The sequence below is a fragment of the Drosophila simulans genome, chromosome 3L, assembly GCF_016746395.2.
Source record: "Drosophila simulans strain w501 chromosome 3L, Prin_Dsim_3.1, whole genome shotgun sequence".
NCBI classification, from domain to species: domain Eukaryota; kingdom Metazoa; phylum Arthropoda; class Insecta; order Diptera; family Drosophilidae; genus Drosophila; species Drosophila simulans.
Window position 1 is genome coordinate 13,790,398 of NC_052522.2, and position 16,737 is coordinate 13,807,134.

A 16,737-nucleotide genomic window follows, 5' to 3' on the forward strand; every position below is an offset into this window, starting at 1 on the left:
ACTCAATTACACCCAAATTAGGGAAAATGAGAAACGAATATAGGCGCATTTTGAGTTAACATTATTTTTATTTTTCATACAATTCGTACAATGCCTACCTATAATTAATATTACATCGCAAAATATTGGCTTTACCTAGTGAAAAGTACTTAGCATCCTAATAGCCGACAATATAAATTTCTGTGAAACATTTCGTATACTTTAGGAAATATATGTGTATATTTGCGTGACTTCCTAAAGGTAAAGGTTCCTGAACCTACAAAAATATGTAAAATGATTGTTTGAACTGGTAATCGTAACACTAATTAAGGTAGTTCTTTGTTACACGCTAGATTATATATTTCTATACATATCGGTCGAGCTGTATATTAAATATGAACAATTAACGATTCTGTTCAAGCTTTGCACAATTAATTGATTTATTTGTACAATTATATAAACCTAATGATTGAAGCGATCCTCATTAATACCAATCAGCATTAACATATCAAAAATATGGATCGCTCTAGATATAATTATAGATTCTACTTGTGGATTATAAAAAGATCGAGAACGAAAAGATTTCGATTCCCCAGAATATATACAATTTAATATGAGCTGGCGCATGGAAAAAATTTAAAAAATTAACTATTTTAAAATAAGGGGATGCAATAAATTTGTCTAGCTGTGACCGATATGCCGATGTGCCCGAGACCCTATAAACTCATTCGTTCTGGCATGCCCGATTGAATTGACGAACTCCATGGACTAGTTTCGCGTTGGTATATCATAAGAAATTGGCGCGGCCTACAACATCAATGGCCAATGACATTGCGAAGTGGCAATGTCATACCCATACGTACTTGATAACAGCTCGCATAAATTCTATTGTGACTATACAGCGAGTCTGAGACCTTATCTCAGCTCTACAGCAACCAAAACACTCGGCGCTAGGACTTATTACTATTGCAGCTATTGACATTGTTATTGTTGTACAAGTAGGGTATAAGATTGGGCTCAATCTCCAGCTGCTGCCTGAGTATCGAGCTCATGACGAACTCCGTGGAAACGATATGACACTTGGGATTTCCGTGCCGCGTGAGATCCGCACAGAGATGCATGTCCGTGGGACAGGTTACTATGATGTAGGAATCGGGCGCTTGCATGTGTGTTTCCGCCACAGATGCACCGCTTCTTCGCTTCGGCTCCACTTTACCACCAGACGATTCAATCATTCGTATGATTTCCTCGCGAGCTGGGAACACGTCCGGCGTCACATGGAAGTATTTGCCGGCAAACAGCGTTGAGCGAGTGGGGGCGCACAGCACGGTATTCAGATTGAACTGCAGGTTCTCGTCCACCGGTATGTGCTGAATGCGGTATGGATCTGTAGGCACAAATTTACCAGCTTTGGCACTATCAGCGATCCAGCTCGACTTTAGCACATAATCGACGTGACAGCAGGCTTGGATTAGCTTGCAGGTACGACTCTCGCGTGTCATTACCAGGTGAGTGGCATCTGCAGGGCTGTCCACCACAATTCCACCCAAAATTCTAAAAGAAAAAAGAGTTATAAAAACGAAGCTAAAAATATGTTTCGTTATACTTACAACACAGCTTTTTTAAGTGCCTCGGCATCTGCGACCTGTGAAAATATGACCTTCGGTGGTTTGGTGGTAGTTGGATATTCTACGCAGACAATTTGCTCTGGCAGCTGCTCCTGCTGGAATGCGTTCATCTTCTGGCGCTTCAGTTTTTGCTCGTTGCCGTAGGGATCGGATAAGTGTCGCTTGACCCGTTCGTGTGCCTCCTGGGTTAGATTGATGGGCGCCTTCCAAGCAGCTGTTAAGAAACAAAACGTCAAATGATTTTACAATATAATGCGAGTTTAGTGTGCACTTACTTAGTAGATGAGCAACCAGATTGCATTCGATGCGGAAGGGAGCAACCAAGTTGTACTGCTGGTACTTGGGATTCTCATACTGGGAGAGGCCACTAAGGTTACCGATGCACACGTCGCTTAACCAAAGCGCATTGACCATCGGTATGTTCCACTCCTTGGCGGCATTAAACTTGTTGCCCTCGAGTTGCTTGCACACGACCACTGTGTTCACCTTCGAGAGATAGGAGGTGTAGATGGCACCGCACTCCTCTGCCATCTGCTGTAGTCTCACAACCTCCTCGCCTTCAAATCCCTCCGAAGTTATGATGTAGCGTTCTAGCGGCTTGCGATAGCCAAACTGGCTGGGGAACGGCAGGTGCAACGGCTGCCACGGTGGCATCAGTTGGCGCTTTAAGCAAATATCACTCAGCCAGTAGGCAGTGACGCAGCGCTTGGCATCTCGCAACGCCTGCATCACCACGCCATGACGCTGAGTGCGACAAATAACATGGGTTACCCGGGGGCAGTAAACGCGTTCGATGTCACCGCCAAACTGCCTGATCGTATCTAGCCAAATGGGCAGTTCATCACCGTCTGTTTCATCGTATTCCACAATGTAGAACGTACAGCCCACCAGAAAGAGATCGGCTGGCAACTTTAGGTTCGGATTGTGCCCGTAGAACTGCGGCATCGGGATCGGTTGCTGACCGGGACGAGTTTGAATGTAGCCGTGAGGAGTCCGCTGCACTGGCACACCCACGCCCACTCCAACAGCCATCTGTTGCTGCTGCTGGGGGGACTGCGTCGGAGCGACTACGATCTGCTGTTGGACTAGATGTTGCTGCGGTGCCTGCTGTTGTTGTGGTAGGGTGACAACTCTGCGCATTTGCTGCTGTTGCAGCAGTTGTTGTTGCTGCTGCTGCTGCAGCATGAGCAACTCCTGCTGAGTTCGCGGAGGTCCAGGAACTCCGGCGGTTGCGTTATGTTGCTGGCCCATCATTCTAAGAGCACCAGCTGCCGACGGTGGCTCGACGTGTTGCTGCTGTGGTAATTGCTGTTGGACAACCATTTGTTGTTGTTGCTGCTGCTGCTGTTGTTGTAATAGTAATTGTTGCTGCTGCTGCTGAATGGCTCCGGTCACCACCACCTGTTGTACAATCTGCTGTTGTTGTGGCTGCTGTCCATCGGGAAGTTGAATTATTTGCTGTTGCGGTGTTTGGGCTCCATTGTTTCCTAAGCGATTGCTCAACATGTTGGCCAGGGCTGTCTTTGTTTTGAGGTTCATTTGCTGCGGTGATTGTTGCGGCTGTCCATCGGGAGCTGTGCAAAAAGATATTGGTTACTATGTGCATTATCCTTTTTTTAATGATTATAGATTCATATAAATAGTACAAATCTATGTAACAGATTAATGCATTTACTTACTCGTTGAAGTCATGACCAAAGTTTGCGTCATTATGTTGGCATTTCCGGGAAGAACACCTCCTGCTCCTGGAGTGGTAGGTGTGCCCGGTGCGGACTGCTGCTGCGGTTGTTGCACGATGGTCTGTTGTTCAATCAGCTGGCCATTGGGTCCGGTGATAAGCTGCACTGTTTGCTTGCCCAGCTGCTGAGGTCCCTGTTGCTGAATGGGAATCTGCTGGACTCGCAGCTGCTGGCGCTGCATCAGCATTTGCTGGTTGGGATCATTGGGGTTGAAGGGCTGCTGTTGAGGCGACTGCTGCTGTTGCGGTGGTCCTGCTCCTGGCTGCTGTTGAATCGGACTCAAGCCAGGAGTTCCGGCGCGTACAACGACCTGTCGTTTTCCCTGCTGCTGTTGCAGCCAGAGCACTTGTTGCTGTTGTGTTAGTCCTGGTGGCATTTGGTGTTGCACAATAATGTGACCGGGCGGAACCGGGCCTGCCGGTCGCGTCGCTACTATGCTGCCCGGTGCTCCAGGTCGCGGCTGATAGGCAACCTGCTGGCGAAGCATTACTCGAGGTTTGTTCTGCTGATTCAACTTAGTGATATATTCGGCTCTTTTGTGAGCATCCAATGACATGAGGTGTGCGTGCGTTTTTTCGTCCACCACGATTTTTTGTTGCTGTGGCTGTTGCATTACCAACTGTTGTTGCTGACCAATATGCTGTTGCTGCTGCTGCGGCTGTTGTTGTTGCGGTGGCGGCAGCACGATCTGTTGCTGTTGTTGAGTGGGTTGAGGCTGTTGCTGTTGAGGCTGGCCGGGCCAAGAGGTTTGCGGCCGCAATCCACGCGGAACAAATTGCTGCTGAGGTTGCGGCTGCGGCGTTGTTGGTCCACCGGGCAGGGGTGATTGCATCCCAACACTGGTGGGTGTGCCTGGAGTGCTGGGCGCAAGCTGACCGCCAGCAGGACTTTGCGGTGACCAATGCTGCTGCTGCATTTGCGGATGATGTTGTGGGGATTGCTGTTGTTGCTGAAGCAACAGCTGTTGTTGCTGCTGCTGCTGCGGAGGCGGCGTGCGTTGAGGCAGTTGTTGCTGCGTGATAAGCTGCATTATTTGTTGTTGCTGATTATCGTTGGAGAGTTTTTGCTGCAGTATCTGCTGTTGTTGGGGTGTTTGCTGCTGTTGTATAAGGATTTGCTGTTGTTGTGGTCCCACTAGCTGTTGTTGCTGCTGCTGCTGTTGTTGTTGCTGCTGCTGTTGCTGTTTTTGCATTAACTGCTGTTGTTGTAGGTACTGCAATCGCTGAGGATCACTGAGTATTTGCTGGTTTACAACAATCTGTTGCGGCTGCTGCTGCATTTGCATCCTCTGTTGCTGCTGCTGCTGTGGTATAATCTGCTGCTGTTGCAACATTTGTTGTTGCTGCACAAGTTGCTGTTGCGTCTGATTGACCACGTAAACGTTTTGGCTCTGCGGATTTTGCGCCAGGATTTGCTGTTGCTGTTGTACGCTAAGCTGATTAAAGTGCTGCTGGCTAATTATAAAGGTCTTTTGTTGCTGCTGCTGTTGTTGTGGCTGCTGAACTCCAGAAATTTGCTGGTGGGAATCAAACGAAAATGTATTGTGGTAAATATTTCAAATAAGACAAACAACTAAGAGTAGGCATACCTGCTGCGGTTGTTGTTGCAGCTGCTGTTGCTGAGGAAATTGACCAATAATCTGCTGTTGTTGTTGTTGTGGAACCTGCTGCTGTTGCTGAACATTGGTTGGTGGACGTTGTATGGTTTGTTGAATTATCCGCACTTGACCACCAGCTCCGAGTGCTATTTGCTGCTGTTGTGTAAACTGAACTTGTTGCGGTTGTTGTTGTTGAACTTGGTGCTGTTGCGGAAGCTGTTGTTGTTGCTGCTGCTGTGCCGGTGGCAGTTGCTGCACTTGAGAAATCTGCTGTTGCTGCTGCGGCTGCTGTTGTGCTTGTTGTTGAACGTGCAACATTTGCTGCTGCTTCTGTAAGGCCAAAGACATATGGCTTTGAATGATTTGTTGTCCTTGAGCCGTGGATGTGTTTATAACATGGCGCTGAGTGATGACTTGTTGCTGTTGTCCAGGCTGTGGTTGTTGCTGCGTCAGGACCTGCTGTTGTTGTTGCTGCTGCTGCTGTTGTTGTTGTTGCTGCTGCTGTATTTGCTAAAAAGAAAAATAATTAATTTTCGGTAAAAAATAATATATGTTCTTAATTTACTTGAGCGTTCTGTTGGGGTGGCTGCTGTTGCAAGGTGGGGGTAGTAGGTTGCTGTTGCAGTGGCGATTGCCGCGGAGAAGGGGTGTGCTGCTGTTGTGGTTGCTGCTGCTGCTGTTGCGGTTGCTGTGCCATTTGCTGCTGCTGGGGCTGCGGTGCCATTTGTTGTTGCTGTTGCATCTGTTGTTGCTGCTTCAATTGTTGCTGCCTCATTATCAACGAGTCCTGATTGCTGCTCAATGCAGATCGACTTAGTACTTGAGCCACCTGAACGGGGTCCGTTGGGTCGATAGGCTTCTGCTGGGAGAATGATTGCTGCGGCTGAGTGGCTTGTCCAGGAGCAACCTGATGCTGATGCAGTTTCGCATGCATGGGTGGAGTTTGAGAAATCTGGGGCGATTGCGGAGAAATATGTTGGGGACTCTGCTGTTGCTGTTGTTGTTGCTGTTGGGCCAGTTGTTGTTGCTGCTGCAATTGCATGCGCTGCTGTTGATGGACGGGCTGTTGAAAGGGCTGCATTTGTTGCTGCTGCTGCGGCGACATCATAGAAGGTGGTTGAGGTTGTTGCGGCGACCCCATCATGTGCTGTTGTCGACTCTGTTGCATTTGCTGTTGCTGCTGGCGCAAGTGTTGTTGCTGGGCGTTTTGCGGCGAGGGAGGAGGTGGCGGAGTCATTTGGGGAGCCGGGGATTGCAGTTGTCGCGGCGATTGTGGCGGCAACATATTGCTAGTTGCATGATGATGCTGTTGCTGCAACGATGGGGATGGCGTACTTGGTGGCATTACCGGCGAACGGTTCTGCACCATCCGTGGCGACTGTTGTTGCTGTAGATTCTGTTGCTGCTGCTGCTGCTGCATTTGCATCTGTAATTGTTGCTGCTGCTGCATATTTTGTTGCAGCTGCTGCTGAATTTGTCTCTGCTGCTGCTGCTGTTGTGGCGTCAATGCTTGTCCACTTTGCACGATTTGCTGAAATTGCATTTGATTCTGGTTCAACATTTGTTGCTGCCTCATTAGATGTTGGTGTATGATTTGCGGCGAAACCGGCACAGATTGTTGTTGTGGCTGCTGTTGCTGAACAACTTGCTGCTGAACAATTTGCTGTTGCTGAACTATCTGCTGCTGCTGTACCATTGTTTGTTGCTGACCCACTTGTTGCTGCACCACCTGTTGCTGTTGAACTATCTGTTGGTGGTGCTGAGGGGATTGCACGGGCTGTGGCGTTGTAGATGGTGTTCGTGGTGTCTGTCGACCTGTTGGAGTCGTTGGCAGTCTGGGCGACTGCTGTTGCTGCTGAGGAATTTGTTGTGGATGTTGTTGAGAAAGTTGCTGTGGAAGTTGCTGTGGAAGTTGCTGTGCGATTTGTTGCGGATGTTGTTGCGCAAGCTGCTGTGGAAGTGGTTGAGGATGAGGCTGTTGCTCCTGCTGCATTAGTTGCATTTGGATTTGTTGCTGTTGCTGAGACTGCTGCGTTGCTTTCATTTGCCTCTGCTGTAGGATATTTTTGATCTGCTGCTGGTTCTGTGGTTGCTGCTGCAGGTTGGCGGGGATAATCTTCTGCTGCTGAATTATTAATTGTTGTTGATGCTGCGGGTGTGGTGCAGGAGTAGGTGCTTGAGGACCACCTTGCTGTAACTGGTGAGGTGATTGTTGTGCTGGCTGTTGGGGTTGTGGCTGTGGGCGCACAAAGACCACCTGCTGCTGGGCGGGCACGGGCAGCTGTTGCTGCTGTATTTGTTCGGCTGAAGCCTGCAGCTGGGACTTAATGCTAGCGATGCTCTTGGCAGCCACGCTGTCCTCGCCAAAGCCAAGGATGTCAGATAGGGCAGAAGTAGCCGTTGCCTGTTGTTGGATGATCTGCTGTTGTTGTTGTTGCTGCTGCTGTTGTTGCTGCTGCTGCTGCTGTTGTTGTTGCTGCTGCTGTTGTTGCATCTGTTGTTGGTGCTGCAATTGCTGCTGCTGCTGGATTTGTTGCTGCTGCGTGGCCTGCTGCTTTTGTGTTCGCTGCTTTTCGATGGGCTTCAGCAGTCTCGGATGATACGTCTCCACCGGCATGCAGTTTTTGTACTTAAGGCTATCTGTCACCCAGTCGGGCGTCACAATAATGATGGCATTCTTGGGCAGGGCCAGTGCCTTGTTGTAGATGCCGCCGTTGGCTGCACCGCATACCAGATGCGTGTTGGTGGCCCCAAAGCTGTGCGTGACTACGGCGCCGTGGTACGTCAGCATGGCGTAAAGACGCCTTCGATCCCCTGCCACCACATTGGTGATGGCCACCCGAATGCCGCGCATCAACCGCATTTGATTCGGACTCGGGTCGAACGCCCGTGTCGAGGCCATTCGGCCTAGCTTGGCGCTGTGCACGATCCATTGCTCCGTTACGGGAATTGCACTGTAGAGGTCCAGGTTCATGGACAGCTCCTCCTCGTTGTAGTTGGTGGCGCATATCATGTGGGTGATTTGGTCCGACAGGAACAGTTTCGACTGAGCGCCACCGCTCTTGAGAAAGCGTTCGATCTGCAAGGCAAAGGCATAATAATTATTAATAACATAACACATAAAACCTATATGTATGAGACTAAATAAGAAGGGTGCAAAATATGGTTGCTTTCGTTTGTAGCGGAGAATCAAAACAAAAATCAGTTGATTTAGCACCAATACAAACTCAAATACACAAACACACACACACACACGGCAATTTGCCGGCAACTTTTATGGCGCGCATTTGCCAAGGTGCCCGGGTCACCCTGTCCGCCCGCGCTCCAAACCACCCTGTGCGACGCACGCACACCCGCTCACACAAACACACACACACGCACGCACAATGCAAGTACAGCAACAGCAAACGAAAGATTCGCTTTGCAGCTTTTTACCTCCTCATCCAGATTTCCCAACACAAAGTATATCACATCCTCGAACAGTTTGTCGCTTATCTTGAGGTTCTCCATGGCGCCGCCGTTTGTTTGACCACTTGCACTTCCCTGGCGGCGCTAATTTCACTTTTGCTTTTGTTATTGCTGCTGCCGCGGCTGCTCGTGGGCATCTACATTGCAGCGTATTTTCTCGTCTTTCCGCTGATCTTGGTCGTTCGCGAACTTCGAAAAACGGTTTGCGATGCGGTGCTTATCGCGTAGCACATACCAAATGCAATTTGGAACCGAAAAATTGCATTTAAAGATCACTTTTTCTCTTTTATCACCGCTGCGCCTTCCGCCTAGAGTTGGAACAAAACTCTGTTTATGCGATACTATCGATAGTTCCAGAAGTGTGGCAATATCGATGTTTAAACTGCTGGCATCGATTTGTGGAAAACCAAAGTGGTGGAAAACTTGGATATTTGTACTGTGGACAAAAATGCTCTTTTATTGGTTAAACCTTTTTTAATTGGGCCTAAATCAGTGCGAGTTGGTTGAACTTTTAACTATAACAAGATGTTCGTATGAAAATATAATAACCCATCTATTTATATCCAATTTTCTTTATTTCCCACCTATTTTGGTGATTTAACTTCATTCCCGTCCAATTTGAACAACCAATTACCATACCACACCGCTCGCAGGAACATTTCCTAGTTAATTAGACGCCACTCGGGCACTTATAATTTAAGTAAACATTTGTATGGCACATTTCCGATTCAGTTGTTGGATTAGCGCCCCAGGAAATCAACACATTTATAAGTATACGTACATACATTTATTTTAGCTCTGCTTGATTTACAAATTCATTTTAACTCGACTGTTTGGTTTTTGCCTCAAAAATTTAGCTCTGCAAGCAGCAGCACCTATTTTATTATCAATTAGTTAGGTGAAATTCCGTCAACTGCTTATAAAATGAATGAAAATAAAATATAAAAACATTTCCCATAGAGCAGGGCGAACTTTTTTTTAAAACTTTAAGGTAAAATGTTAAGAAGTTGATGGAATCCCAGTAATGTACGAGAACGTGTGTGTGTGTGGCTGGCTCCAACTTAAATTTATTATGCTCGTAATACTTACAACTACGTACGACGAGGGTAAGTTAGTTTAATGTTACAAAGATAGAGATATATATAACTGTTGCAATAAATTTCGCGCTGCTCGGCTCGCCATCTCCGCTTCCCCGGCCTGAGAGATGTACTGATGAGGGGATCTTGAGATTGAGTGGCCAGTGCGGATGGCGATTGAATTAAACGGGGGAAACACGGAACAGGGAGCTAGAATTTCAGTTGTAAACTGTCGCGAAATGCCCGCACAATCCGGCAGCAGCCATCTTAGCATTAGGTTTTTCTTTAAAATTAGGTATAGAGCATTTGAAGTGGGGAACGGGGAACTGGCTGCACTTGAGGTTGTGGATACAGTAGAGGTGAGTGTTGAGTGGTGAGTAAATTAGCTCGTCGCCGGGAACTTGTTACAGGGTTGGATGATCGAAGTCTTGCGCGCCGGCACGGTTTCGGGCGTGGGAATGGCCTCCCCGGTGGTCACCTTGTTGGCAAAGACCTGCTTGACGCCGCCACCCTTCTGCTTGGCCATCTGGTAATCGCCCGAGTCGAAGAACTTTTGCTGTGGGAAGGAATTCAAATACATATTAGATTTCTCTTATATAATCGAAAAGCTTTTTAGAACTAAAACGGAGATATCTTCCAAATGCAAACGTAATGTAACAATATGATTTCGGCTACAAGATCATCAAGGTGATAAAAACTAAACGCTGTGATTGTTGAGTTTCATTGTTTCAGAAAGTAATAAGTTTTAAGCAATTGCATGGTATGGATTTTAGAATAGAGGAAGCATGAATTGTTATTTCCCTTTAACGAATGGGTACTGAAGATGTTTTAGTTACTAAATTTCTATTTAATTATTATTATTTTCAATTGATATTCAAATTACAGGGGTTGGGTATCCCCGAACACGGAAAGCAATGCAAATAAACTTTAACTTTTCTTTAGTAAACTTATTGTTTGATTTTTTTCGAATTGTGCTAATCACTCACCCCCTTCTGCAGCCTTTTCTGGAGGAAGGCCGAGTGTCCGCCCGGCACGCGCATTCCGCTGGGATACTTGGACTTGAGTTTCTCCTCCTCGATCTTCTCGAGATCCGTGAGGTTGGCCTGCTCGGTGGGCTCGTTGTCCTGGGGCGTGGTGGCCGGGCTGTTGCTGTTTTCCTCCGCGGAGCTCATTGTGGACTGCCTACGGGAGATAGTACCGGGATTAGCGAAGGTGCGACAATGGCGACACCGGAGATGGTAAATGGCAAAAGGGGGGGATTCGCCGGACTTGCAGAGGGGCAGCGAAAATCGGAGGCGCGCAAAATGCCAAGAGAAAATTGCATTTCATCACACACACAGCCACAAACGCGCGAGGCTCGCACAAACACTGGCACGCAAATCCAGGGCAGGCGCACGCACACTTGCTAATATATGTGGACGCGAAATATTATAGTAATAATCGGATGTGCAAATATTGTTTTAATGTTTTATATACACCAACCACTACGCAGGCGATAAGGCCTGTGTGTGCGTGTGTGTGCTCGTCGATGCGGTTGTTTGTGTGCAAGGCGTAGTTGCTCACCTTTTGCCTGTAAAATTTGACGATTAACTGTTGTTTTCCTTCTCCTTTTGTTCTTCACCCGTCTATCAGTGTGTCTCCTTCCCTGGAATCGAATCGGTTTTGCCAATTAGCGTGCCGAATTAGCGGAGAGTGTTGCTATTCGCTAACGATTCCGGCAAATGCTGTGTTGTTCGACTAAATCAGGCTGTAACACGAATAATGTATTTGGCGCTGGGACAGTGACTGAAATTCCCAAGGCGATTCAATTGTAAAATTATTTTATCACTTTACAGACGCAAGACTGTCTTCGATAGCAGAAGGCGTTATTTCGGAACATATCGGTTATCGAAACTACAGTTGCTCAATACTAAACTGTCCAACTTCGTGTAGCTGTGGCTCAAACCATTGTTGTCATCGATAAGCAATTGCATTGTATTTGTTTTCTTAAAAAATTAAAATATAAAATATACATATATATATCCAATATGATAGCAAAAATACATTTCTGCTCAAAAAAAAAGAAGTTTACATACAATGTAAGCTGTGTGAACAAATCAACACATTGAGGGGTCGTTGTAATAACTGCACGTTTCAATTTAAATATATTTTAATATATTAAAATATAGTATAGCAGTATAACATTCAAATGTAACTGTTGGTCGTACTATCGCTGTAGTCCAAGAACTGCAGATAGTGTCATCGCTAGCTTCGAAGCATCTCAAAGGAAAAAGGGCGATAATTCTGATAAGAAAGTTGGCGTAGCCGGTTAGCGGATTGTCACATACAAAATAGTTTGGAAAGCCCAAAACTGAGGCGAACCAATCACACAACAATCCACGCCCACAATGACCGCCATGCGATACATGGGATGGATCACCGGCTGTTCCGTCCTAACGGCCTTTGTTTCCATAATTTGGCAGGCGTTCATCGCCCTGCATACGCTTAACAGGACGACTGTCCTGCTCACCGGGCTCCTGGCAATCGAGGGGTGAGTTCATTCGGCTACACTGCAGCACTAGCTCTATATGCATTTGTATTTCAGATCCCTGAAGCGGACCGCTTTGGAACCGGCACCCAAGGTGGCCATCGGCTACGGAGCCTGCACAGACTTGCAGATAAATGCCACTGAATTTCTGGATCGCTACTATGGGCGCCGGATTCCAGTCGCAGCAGCCACTACAGGATCTCGGGCGGTCGTGAACAACGAGGACGAGCTCTTGCAGTCCTTTGCCTACTACTTTCAGAACGGCGCTGCAGCGGAGTAAGTTGTATGGGATGATCTTTGGTATCCAATATTTTATTGGCTATGCAAGTTATTAACAAAGTATTTCATACTGATCAACTTTTCAGGCGAGTGATGGCAAACAGTACGCTCTTCACACAGCTTGTGGGCTACGCCAAGGTGATGGACAAGGAGAGGATCCATTGGTACATGGGTGGCAACGCCCCACTGATGGCCGTGCGCTTTTTTATGGAAGGAGCTCAAGTGCTACTGGGCGCCCACATGTCTAGAAAGTAATTACCCATCTGACATATTGTTTCATGGAACTTAATGTAAAAACTTCTTCAGGCTGCGCCCACTGCTGCCAAAGGAGATTCGTCTGGCTGGCGACGAGATTCCAAACGATGATATCCATCTTATTCTAGAGTACAAGGCCGGTGACAGATGGGGCCCATATGTGGCACCTCGCGCCAATCGCTACATTCTGCACAACGATCGAAATAATCCGCATCTGCGGGCCGTGGAGCAGTTGACGGATGCTTTGAAGATGTATCAGCCACAGCTGTTGGTTGTCAGCGGGCTGCAAATGATGGACATGTTCACCTTTAAGTCTGGTGAGCGCGAGGCGCGCCTCCAGCAAGTACAAAGGCAACTAACCAGCCAGCCTGAGGGCACTTTAAACCACTTCGAGATGGCCTCTTACGTGGAGTTGCAGCTGCTGCAGCAGCTGCGACATTTCGTACTGCCCTACGTAGATTCCCTGGGAATGAACGAACAGGAGCTCTCTAACCTGCAGCAGGTGATTGCCCACGGACGGACAACCTTAGCCACCGACTGGAATCCACGCATAGCTCACACCCTTGACCAGATGCGGCAGGTTTTCATTAGTCTCCTTGAAGATTACGAAGACCGAAGCCCAAGCGATGCCAAGCGTCGCTCTATCTCGCGGATCCATGTGCACACGTTGGCCTATCAGGCGATCCTTACCACAGCGGGCTCCAAGTGGAAAAACACACGTGCTGCCGCTGCAAAGGCAGCGCTCACTGCTCACCGATACGTCTGCAAATCCCAATTTGTGAGTGCGCATTTATGTGTAGTATGTTCTAGTTTTGCACTGATAATTCCTCCATCCGCAGATCAACCCGGAGTCAGTGCTGCAGGTTCTGGATGACAGTTTCGCCACCTCGGCTCAGAAGGATGCGCCGCGGATGCGCATTGGTGCAGCCAGTCCCGTGCCCTGTTGGCGGGAGTATATCCAGTACGGTCGTCAGCGGCAACGGCTAGAGGTGGAGATCTGTGTGGCCCCGGTGCTGGTGTGTCGCGAAGCTAGAAAAACGGCCGGGGCTGGCGACAACATCTCCGCCTCCGGACTGGCGGCACAGTTGTAGGAGTGGCGATCGCGATGGGACAGGCAAAGACTGCATAGTATTTTACTAGAAACCTGCAATGAAAGACTCGAATAGAAGGCCAGGACGTAACCCCGATGCATTCCCCCGCTGGATGGACATGGACTCGGCATGTTTAGCACCTTAGTGACCTTAGAAACGCGTTACCTTCACACAAATCTGACGAATATGCTCAACCGATAGCACGAAGAGAGCAACGAATCCCATGCGACCACATATCCAAATGAGTTTAAGGCGAAGATGCTGAATTGTGCATATGTATGCCCGCTCGTCATAAACGTAAATTCCACGTGTTCAAAATTATTCCTAATGCAACAGCATCGAATGTCACCTAGTCCTAAGTTATGTTAGTCACTAATTCTACGATTTTTGACATATTTGAGCCATTCCTACTTACAATTTGTTTTGCGCACTTGGTTTCAAACGAAAAAGAAAAATGCCTCAACGAATTAAACAAGCGATTCAGCACTGAAAGATAGTTGTGACCTCAAGTTCCCTGCATTTGTCTAAATATTTGAATCCTCTTCATTCGAAACAAAAATCTTGTGATAATTGGACCTTAAATGTTATGTGCTTAAATTTTGTTCTGTTACAAATACATTTGTAATCTCAAGAAATTCTAAATCTCTTTTGTCTTATTAGGATTATCTCTTAATTTTATTATTATGTGAAGTTTGTTTTGAAACCTTTTTGATTCAGCAAACGAACTACCTTTTCCACAACTGTCTTACATCTGCGAAACGCACTGTTTAAACACACATTACACATATATTTTTCTACACTTAAGTACACGCATATTAAACTGGCAGATGTAGAATAAATTCCTGTTAAAAGCTTCAAATTAAAATTGTCCAAGCAATGCTTAAGCTGGGACTCGCGGTCCCCACTCGTTGGTCCTTCAGATGTCGTCGCCTGGGAATGGCTAGCATTAAGGGCGAGGCAAGAATCTCCGTGGACAAGCAGAAAGCAGAGCAGCCGGAGCAGGATGAGGACCAGCAAGAGACCGAGTCGGATTCCCAGCCGGCGGAAGATTATCCAAGAACTCACAGAAATGAGAAAGTGTTAGTTAATCATGCCATTCAGGAGATCCAGCACAGACCGTTGGAGGTGCCCACAATTATCGGCGATGATACAGTGCATACCATGGACACTCAGCGCGTTTGCTGCCCGCATCACCTGCAGACGAACTTGGCTCACGTCTACTACGCAAATCGCAAGCAAATCGAGGCGGCAATTAAATCTGCCCTTTCGGCGCAGGGAACTTGGAGTCTGGTTCCCATCGCCGAACGCCTGGCCATTTGGCGACGCGCCGCTACCATTATCGAGGAGGACGAACTGCGGCTGAGAGTGTTCCTGATGATGACGCTTAGCAAAACCGCCGACGATGCGACGCGGGACATTCGGCGGCTACTCACCTCGCTGAGGGCCAATGCTGACTATTTGGAGCACCTGTCCGAGCTGCGCTTTGAGATCCAGGGTGATATGAATGTATTCCCCAGCTTTCATTTGAGACCCATGGATGGATTTGTGGCCGCACTGGCACCATTTGAATCGGTGGCCTTGTCATCCAGCTTGGCCCTCTGTCCGGCGCTCATGGGCAACACGGTGCTGTGGAACCCCTCATTGGAAGTGGCACCTGTGAGCTATCTAATTTACAGAGCCTTCCAGGAGGCGGGTTTGCCCAGCGGCGTTATCAACTTTGTGCCGGCCAACGAGCGTCTGTTCTTGGACACCATCACGGATGCCGTGCACTTTGCCGGACTGAATACTCAAGCCAGTGCAGCTTGTTACAGGCATGTTCACAAGTTGGTGAGCGATCGAATGGAGCGATACATCTGTTTTCCCCGTCTGGTGGCCGAGTGCCCGGGTCAGAACTTTCATTTTGTCCATGCCAGCGCCAAGGTGGAATCTGTCGTCTCGGCTACAGTGCAGGCGGCCTTTAGCTTTGCCGGACAGTATGCCAATTCGCTCTCCCGGATGTACGTGCCCTCGTCAATGTGGCCACGTCTCAGGGAGGAGTTGCTGGAGGCCACGGAGCAACTGACCATCGGAGACCCCGTCGAATCGGAAACGGATATGGGAGCGATGGTCCATATAAATGACTTTCGGCGGATGCAGAAACTACTGCAGCGCACCAAGAACATGGAGCAGTTGTGCGGAGGCAGCTGCGATGACAGCACTGGTAGATTCGTTTATCCAACGATTGTCCGGGTGGCGGATCCATTGGATCCACTTCTGTGTGAGCCCTGCTGCGGACCGTTCTTGCCGGTGTTCGTCTATTCGGACGATTCCTTCAGTGAGGCTCTCAAGCTTGCCGCCAATCAGTCCAGATACGCGCTTTCCGGCTCCATATTCGCAAGTCGGGATGAGGTTATCCTCCACTGCCTGAACCAACTGCGAATGTCCGCTAGTAATCTCTACGTGAATGAGCGATGCACGGGCAGCACGTACGGGCTGACTCCCTTTGGTGGAAATCGGTTGTCCGGGACAAACGATAAGTCCGGATCTGCCTACTTCCTTATGCGCTGGAGCTCGCCACTGCTCATCGAGGAGACTGTGGAGGGTCCACCTCCAATGAATGGATCAAAAACGTTTCCCTGAGCGGGTGTTTCAAAATTACAATAAGTGTATTTGAAGTGGCGTTTTACTATTTAACCACAAACTGGATAAACAATGTTTTTTCAAGTATTAAAAGAATGACCAGATATCGGCTTTTGATCTCATACTCATTTATATACCGCTAATTGCTAACAATTTTATAACGAGTTACCAGATTTTGAATTTTCGGCGGTAATATTTAAATTGTAATCTGCGAAAGACTTACACAATTTTGCACTATCGATAAATGTCACAACCGATAGATAGTTTCTCCAAAAACCAACAAGCTCGACATATCGATCCTATCGCTAGTGGTTAGTCCAGCTCTATGGTGCAGACAATCAGTAAAAAAAAACGTGCGGTGTCGAATAGAAGTTTTTGCGCTATTACCGTGAATCCAAAGGTGATTGCTCTTTATCAACTAAAACGTGCGTAACCAATGTGTTTGAGCACAGATAAGTAACAAATTCGTGGAAAGCCAA

The 16,737-nt window shown here is 47.7% G+C and overlaps 4 protein-coding genes across 4 annotated transcripts; 2 read left to right on the top strand and 2 right to left on the bottom strand.

The window, feature by feature from the left end:
• Positions 1-48: 48 nt before the first annotated feature.
• LOC6738003 (PAX-interacting protein 1) lies at positions 49-8,779 on the bottom strand. The gene is made up of 7 exons (XM_039293338.2): positions 8,379-8,779; positions 5,509-8,022; positions 4,935-5,453; positions 3,287-4,862; positions 1,883-3,181; positions 1,590-1,821; positions 49-1,533 (listed from the first exon to the last, which is right to left on the bottom strand). Exons 1-7 carry the CDS (start codon positions 8,451-8,453, stop codon positions 930-932), a joined length of 6,819 nt encoding a protein of 2,272 aa, XP_039149272.1. The 5' UTR covers positions 8,454-8,779; the 3' UTR covers positions 49-929.
• Positions 8,780-9,183: 404 nt separating this feature from the next.
• Positions 9,184-11,388, bottom strand: LOC6738004 (alpha-endosulfine). Its single transcript, XM_016169578.3, has 3 exons — positions 11,051-11,388; positions 10,474-10,669; positions 9,184-10,043 (listed from the first exon to the last, which is right to left on the bottom strand). Exons 2-3 carry the CDS (start codon positions 10,657-10,659, stop codon positions 9,870-9,872), a joined length of 360 nt encoding a protein of 119 aa, XP_016031798.1. The 5' UTR covers positions 10,660-10,669; positions 11,051-11,388; the 3' UTR covers positions 9,184-9,869.
• Positions 11,389-11,720: 332 nt separating this feature from the next.
• LOC6738005 (ADP-dependent glucokinase) lies at positions 11,721-14,543 on the top strand. Its single transcript, XM_002084784.4, has 5 exons — positions 11,721-12,017; positions 12,072-12,290; positions 12,380-12,544; positions 12,600-13,326; positions 13,388-14,543. The coding sequence occupies exons 1-5, from the start codon at positions 11,875-11,877 to the stop codon at positions 13,637-13,639; spliced, it is 1,506 nt and encodes a 501-aa protein (XP_002084820.1). The 5' UTR covers positions 11,721-11,874; the 3' UTR covers positions 13,640-14,543.
• LOC6738006 (delta-1-pyrroline-5-carboxylate dehydrogenase, mitochondrial) lies at positions 14,481-16,662 on the top strand. The gene has a single exon (XM_002084785.4). The coding sequence runs from the start codon at positions 14,516-14,518 to the stop codon at positions 16,256-16,258; it is 1,743 nt and encodes a 580-aa protein (XP_002084821.2). The 5' UTR covers positions 14,481-14,515; the 3' UTR covers positions 16,259-16,662.
• Positions 16,663-16,737: the final 75 nt, after the last annotated feature.